Source organism: Arachis duranensis, chromosome 6, assembly GCF_000817695.3.
Source record: "Arachis duranensis cultivar V14167 chromosome 6, aradu.V14167.gnm2.J7QH, whole genome shotgun sequence".
Taxonomy (NCBI): domain Eukaryota; kingdom Viridiplantae; phylum Streptophyta; class Magnoliopsida; order Fabales; family Fabaceae; genus Arachis; species Arachis duranensis.
In genome coordinates, this window is record NC_029777.3 from 1177024 (window position 1) to 1184756 (window position 7733).

The following is a 7733-nucleotide window of genomic DNA, read 5'->3' on the forward strand; positions in this document are numbered from 1 at the left end:
TTTCTTCTTCTTCTCTTCTGCTTCCTCTTCCTTTAAAGCAATTGGCAACACTCAAGAAGCTTTTTCATCCTAAAAATCGGAGTACCATGATTCGAGGGAGAATCTTGGACTTCAGTAGTTACTTAATTTGTGTAGCATTTAGCAAGTTTTTTTGGTTGATATAAGTACAATTTTTTACACAAAGATCGATCTCTTTTGCACTTTATATTAAATTTAAAAAATTTTAAAATTTGTTATTGGTCAATAAATTGCTGCTTAAACAATCCAGAATTTAAACAATAAATTGCTGCATTTTTTTTTACGGTGAATGTTATAAACTATCTAAATACTTTATCCATGAGAGATGTGAGGCTTATAATATTTGAACTATAAATATTTTACTGAAACAATTATATTTTTTTTTAATTTTAAATTTTTGTTATAAAATTTTGTTATTATATTATAAAATTATTTATACAAAAAAACTTTAAAGTGTTAGATAGAATCTGACTATACATATAATAAGTGTAACTGGGATACATACATTATGAGAAAAATAAAGAAAGGGCTAATTTTAAGGAGAAGAAGGATACACCAAAATAAGAAAATTATAAAGAGCCTAATTAATCCAATAATACGTACACTAACACTACTAATTACACAACGAGCATATATATGCATAATATAGTACATATCACGTGACTTGGCCACTCGAAGCCACACACACACACACCATAATCAATACATACAACAACGAATTCTTCACACTTTCCATATACAATATGCATATTTACAAATAATACAATAATACACCTAATTAGTATCTTAGCTTCTTATAGCAATGCAATATTATTATTATTATTATTATTGTCGACCTGGAAGTCTGATGAGGGCACACTATGATCTTCAAGATCCATGTGATCCCATATGAAGCCATATCCATCATAACCCTTGGGACTATTATTATTATTATTATTGGCGTTATTTGTTTGACTATCATCCCTTGATGATGAGAAGTGATGAAGGAAATTATTCATGGCATTATGGTTGTTGATGGGGTTCAAATGATGGGTTGATACCAATGCCATAGAGTTTGATGATTCATGATGTGTGGAAATGGAATCATACATGATAAGTTTGCCACTGTTTTCTTCTTTGCTTTTGTGGAACACTCTACACAACACCCAATCTTCCTGTGTAATCAAACACACGCTTCCTTAAAGACCCTTTAACCTCACACCAAAAATATAATACACACATACACACGCCAAACAAACCCTATATATCAAACCTTTTCCCTTGCTACTCACTTTTTTATTTACCCTTCACAACTTTTCCTAATAAAATTAAGGTAAAACTTCGTGTGCGGTCGACTTCACGTGAAGTTGATAGTTGAGAGTCGTTAAATAAAAATTTAGTCAAATCATCTAACACTCTTAGTTATTAACTTTATGTGAACCCGACTGTAACTGAGTTCCACCTAAAATTAAACTAGTCTTTTCATTTAAAAAGAAAAAACTTAAAGGCGTATTTGGTTTTGTTTTGTTTTTTTTTTTATTTTTAATATTTTGTGAAAAAAAATGAAACAATAAAATTCGAATTTGGATCCTCTAAATTTTAAATTTTCATTTTAGAGGATAAAGTGTGATTTCTCATCATTTATTTTATAGGCGTAACTAAGAAAAAATATAAGAAAAAAAATATTTAAAGATGAGAGATTATTCTGTATCCTCTAAAATAATTCAAAATTTAGAACATTTAAATCCATAAAATTCTGTTATTTTGCCAAACATACCCTAAATTAAACCATTCAACAACATAATGGTTTTGTGATGGTGTGTATCAAGTTCAAAATTTGCACTAGAGCTAATAATGATGATGAAGTTTTGTCACGGGATGCATATGAAGGTATGAGAAGTAATTAATTAAGAAGTTTGAAAATAGAGAAAAAGGAAAGTACCTTAGGGGGCATGTGTGGGGTCTCCAACCGAAACTCATGCATGATCCAGCCAGTTTTGATGCCATTGGGAGCTCTGTTCCGGTAGAACACCAGAGTCTTGCGCATCCCTACAACCTCTTGCGTAAGTGGATCCTGCACCGTTCGATCCTTCCCCGTTGCTTTCCAATAACCACTTGTCGTCGCTCTGTTCGTTCTGAACCCCGTCGCATATTTCCTGTCTCTGAAGCTGAAGAAGTACCATTCATTTGCATTTAGCTTTGCCACCTCTGCATATACCACGTATTTCATTACTCCATTCGATCGTAGAAGCTCTGATATCATATTATGATACCATGATAGAAAAATACTCGTATCTTTTATCAGTTTAAATTTTTAAAAGAACTAATCTGATCCTTAATTAATAAATATTAAATTAGTTTTATTAGAAAAATTCTAATCCTAAAATAATATAACAATAATTAGGTCTTGTGTCGAATGAGCATCATGTGTCAACTAGGTCGTGAATGACATGATATTTTCAAGTTTCCAATCTCAGCAGACAAAGGTGACAAGAGGAATAGTGGTATATGACATACACCAACACAGTGTTTGGAAGTTTCAAGGTTGCTATTTATGTAAATACGTGACCTTTTTTATCCTCTCCCTTAGCTTGTTTTCACCCTCTTTTCACATATTTCATAATAATGTTGTGCATGAATCATCATAATAGATAAAGTGAAAATTCAGGTGCAGTCGACTTCACATGAAGTTAATAGTTAAGAATCGTTAGATGCAAATTTAGTCAAATTAGTCAAATTATCTAATGACTCTCAATTATCAACTTCACATGAAGTCGACTGCACTTGAGTTTCCACCGATATATAATCAAAGAGATGAGGGCTGATTAATTATTCTACGCAACAAAGATCAAGTATGTCTTTTCATGTGTAAAGTTAGATTTTCTTAACATTTCTTGAGGGAACATTTAATTACTAATTATATATTTATGAGTGCTAAAGAGTCAAAATCATCAAGATAGCGAATCATGCACAAGAAAGGTAAATGAGACATTTATACACGTATATATATACATATAATAATAATTAAGTGAATAATTATCTTTATAATAATTAATCATCTCTATATATAGTTTGGTTGCTTAATAAGAATGTATTGCTTTGTCAACTTTGTTATAATTAAATAAAAATATAATTACCATGTTTATACCTAAACTAAAGAAAAAATAAAATATGATCATTATTCATTCTATATTTGAACCTACTCTTGAATATATATCTGCCAGCTAGCTAGAGATCCCTGTATTATTCTAAAAATACTGTATACATACATATATACATACATAAGGCGGATATAATCACACACACAATTATTTTTAAAGAAATAATAATCCGAATATAGAGGAGAAAACAAGTTTATATATAATATACACCAACCACTAGCCACTATACAATTTTTTATTCTTGTTATCATTATTCTATAAACCAAGCAACTAAAATACAAAAGACAAAATCATTAAAGACCATAAAACGAAGTAATGTTAGAATATAATTGAAGGAAAATAAATTAAGATTTAAGAACTAGCTTAGGAAGAGAATGGATCTAATAAATAAAAAAACTTCATGCCGATGACAATAGAGCTTAAAACAAATGGCTTCAATGTTCACTTTCTAACATCAATTAGGTTAGGGAAGAAAAAAAAAGGATTTATTATATTTTGGCTCTCGAAATACAGAAGCAAATTAAAATTGCATCATTCTATTCTCCAAGGAGATAAAGTAAAATAATAAATGTGTAGAACAATGGAAGTAGTTACACCCAACAACATTCAAGGAATAAGGCTGTAAAAAATTGAAAATAAATAAAAAATGTTAAGAGTTCAATACTTTTAAGGTGAAAACTCAGGTGCAGTCAACTTTATGTAAAGTTGATAATTGAGAGTCGTTAGATAATTTGACTGATTTGACTAAATTTTTATCTAACAGTTCTCAACTATCAATTTCACGTGAAGTCAACTGCACCTGAGTTTCTACCTACTTTTAATTAGTAGCAGTGTAATAAAGAGCAAAAAAAAAAAGGAAAAAAATTGGCTAGTCTTGATTTAAATATAAAAGTAAAAAAAATATTGATTACGAGAAGAGAGATTATTGAGTGAGAGAGAAGATATAAATGGTTCAATATAGAAATAGAAGGTTTTAATTAATTGATGTGAATGAAGAGAAAGAATGATATGGAAGAAAAGGGCATCCATGTGGTTGTTTATTGATTGAGAAAAGAAAAGAAGATACATACTTGGAAGCTGCCATGGCTCGCATATGTGTAAATCAATCTCAACAAGAGTGCCTTTAAGAAGTTGCTGGTTTGTGATCTTCTTATAAAGATAATGGCAAACCAATTCCTCATCACTCGGGTAGAATCTGAACCCTGGTGGAAGTGATGCTCCTATGTCTCGAAGCCCCATCTCAATGTATATCAATTCATCAACCTAACTATTTTTTTATTTATAGATAGAGAGCCACTAAGGTGTGTATCTATGTGTATATATATTGTTAGAGCTAGCTAGGGAGGAAAGAGAACACAGTTTTCCATAATAGAATTTCATTCTTCATTAATTACTACAATAATATTAATTAATTCCACCAAGACCGGGGAATGCTTGTGTCATAAGATAATTTAGTATTGAAAAATATAGATAAACAACTCCTAATCAGTCACTTTTAAATAACTGTAATAATTAATAGTGATTGATTATTTTGTGTTTTTTAAAAATAAAATTTAAATAATTATTAATTAATAATGATTTAAAAATCAAATATACCAATTATCTAAGCGAATTTGTTAGTATTTTAGTTATTATTTACACAATTATTACAAAATCACTTGTAACCTTATAAAAAAAAATATATAAATAATTATATCTTTAATAAATTCTTTTGAATGAAAGACTCTTTTAGATTGTTAAATGTGAATTGTATATAATTTTTTTTATTTTTAGTTTATCATCTTATATTATTTTTTTTAGTAACAGAAATAGAATATAGATGTTTATAATTATTCATTTGCTTCTTCTTATCGCTCTAAACTTTAAAAAAAATATATATTATGATATAGTATCAAAAATTTTTATGACAAAAAAATCTAGAATTCAATTCTTGTTATCTTTTAAAAAATATATAAAACAAAAAAATTATAAAACATTTATGCAAATCTAAAATAAACTCTTATATAAAAAAAACGTATTAAAGATAATTATTCATCTATTTTCTTCTATCAATTTAAATTTTTGAATAAAATAATATCATTAGATATTTTATCACAAAACTTTCTTGTCTTAAAAATTTAAATGATGAATAGAAAGAAATATAACTAATTATATCTATAACAATAAAAATAATCTCTAAGAAAAATCAAAGTTACAAGAAATTAAACTTTGATTATAACAAGCTAAGGGCAGAAATCATCAAGATACATAATTACGGTTTAGAATCCCTCCAAAATGCCCCTTTTATAGTTTGTGTTAAAAGTTGAATTTCCTTTGTTTTTTCACACCTTATATATAACGGTAACTACTACACGTACATTATTTATTTATTTGTTTTTGTTTATTGTTTGTCTGTTTTTAATGGCGGATTATCACAGATTAAGATTGTTGACAGCTTAAGAGGCATCCGTAAAGAACCCCACACACAGCTACATATTATTGGTGAAAATAAACTACCCATTTTTATATATTTTACAATTTATCTTCCTTCCGATTCATGTATGTGTCGTGTTCTTTTAAGTATATATAATTAATTAGTATTAAATTATTTACACAAAGTTTCGTCATTATATACCTTTTCTGTGACTGGGATTTAATTTCCACCAAACCTATTTGCAATCGTCACTTTTTTTACTTTAACAAATTTTATTTATCAATCATTCTTTTATATGTCTAAAGTGAAAAAGCAGTTTTGTTCGGTATTAGTCTAAAATGTCAAGCTAAGAGACCTCATTCGTGGTAGCTAGTCCAACGCTTCTCTAGATTCTCAGGCATCTTAATTAATTAATGAATTAATTAATCAATTCGTTATCTTCAAGAAAATATTATATATATCTACACATTAGAATAATAATAATATATAATATATAACTGTTCATACCTAACCCAACAATATATCCAGGTCCAAATAAATCAAAAGACCTAATTTAAAGATTGGCTTTTGTTACCTACCGATCTCATCAGAAGAGGTCAGATTCGACACAAATTCCTTTTCTAAAAAGTTGGACTCAATGGATAACTGGCAAATACACTTATTCAAATAAGTAATTGTTCTTAAAATCTCTCAACTCACTTTCTGGAATCATATCTCAACAACCCTAAAATAAAGGGACGATTATCTACCTTCAGAAGTGGAACTACTCCAATGGTAGTTATTAGATCACCACTATAAATACACTGAGACCCCTCAATTATCTCTAAATTTCAATACTCTCTAAACCTGCTTAACCCCTTGCTGACTTAGACATCGGAGTGTCTTTGCAGGTACCATTCCCTTTTCTTTTACATACACAAGTCGAACAACAACTCCCAGACGCAAACCAAGTTGAAGACCACCTCCTCTTGACGCTTGGACTAACCTTACAAGCCTAATCCATCAATCTCAGGCAGTGACGGACCCAGAAAAATTTAGTAGTAGGGACAAAAATATAATAAAATTTAGGCATAGAATTTTTTTTGGCTTTCCACGATACCCAACAAGTTAAAGACTAATTCACCGTGAATTTGGGTTCTATTTAACAGTTTGCAATTGACCGGCAATGAATTGTGTGCTACACATACGAAATAGAATTCGAACTCCCAATACTTATTTAAGCGGACGATTAAGCTATCATTGACCAATCCAAATTGGTTTAGATATATTTAAAATTTTAAATGAGAACTATCTATACATATTGATAAGAACTAAATATATATATATACAATCTCTTATTATAATATAATTTCATACATACAGTATAATATTTAAAATAATAAAAAAATAATTTATAACAACTTTTTTTTATTTTTAATGTGACTAAATATTTTTTTAAACAATTATTTTATTTTTTATTATCTCATATTTAATTGTCAAATCTACTTATTATAATCTTTATGTTATAAATAAATTTTTTAACCAAAATAATTACAGTATATTAACATATAAATAACATATTTTTATCTTAAATAATTTTTAAAAAATTACTAATAATTTAAGTTGTATTTAATTAAAAAATTAAATTTTTTTTTTTAAAAAACCTTTATGGGGTAAATGCCTTCTCCTCCTTATGCATAGGTCCGTCTCTGATCTCAAGTTACTCACATAACAATAATTAACTTAAATTGATTTAGTAATTAATTTATAATTTATTTAAATAAATATTAAAAATTTAAATTCTGCATATAAATCAACCAAGTGGTTGTAGTAACAAAATTTTAAATAAAATTTTGATTCTCGATAAATTAGTCATTGGAATTGGAAATATGGCAAAAAAACTAATAACAAATAATGAATGAAGGTTACTAACTAATTAATTGCTTATTAGGTTAGCTGGTGGATCGTCCCAAAATAAAGTGTTTTCGTTGTTTAGCATTTTACAATCCCCTTCGAATTCAATTCAAGCTCGCAAAGGACAATTAAGTGTGGGTGTTTCTGTTTGTTCTTACCTGGTTCTGGTTGGTTAGCAAACACATAAAAAGTGGTATGTCAATCATACATACATTATTAGAATGACTTGCATTGGGGTTAGGGAACATGATGAACAATTTTTTTTTTTT

General features: G+C 28.3%; 1 protein-coding gene across 1 annotated transcript; it reads right to left on the reverse strand.

Moving 5' to 3' along the window:
- Positions 1-581: 581 nt before the first annotated feature.
- On the reverse strand, positions 582-4509 carry LOC107491671 (protein CUP-SHAPED COTYLEDON 3-like). Its single transcript, XM_016112553.3, has 3 exons — positions 4229-4509; positions 1940-2205; positions 582-1172 (listed from the first exon to the last, which is right to left on the reverse strand). The coding sequence occupies exons 1-3, from the start codon at positions 4395-4397 to the stop codon at positions 813-815; spliced, it is 795 nt and encodes a 264-aa protein (XP_015968039.1). The 5' UTR covers positions 4398-4509; the 3' UTR covers positions 582-812.
- Between the last annotated feature and the right edge of the window lie 3224 nt (positions 4510-7733).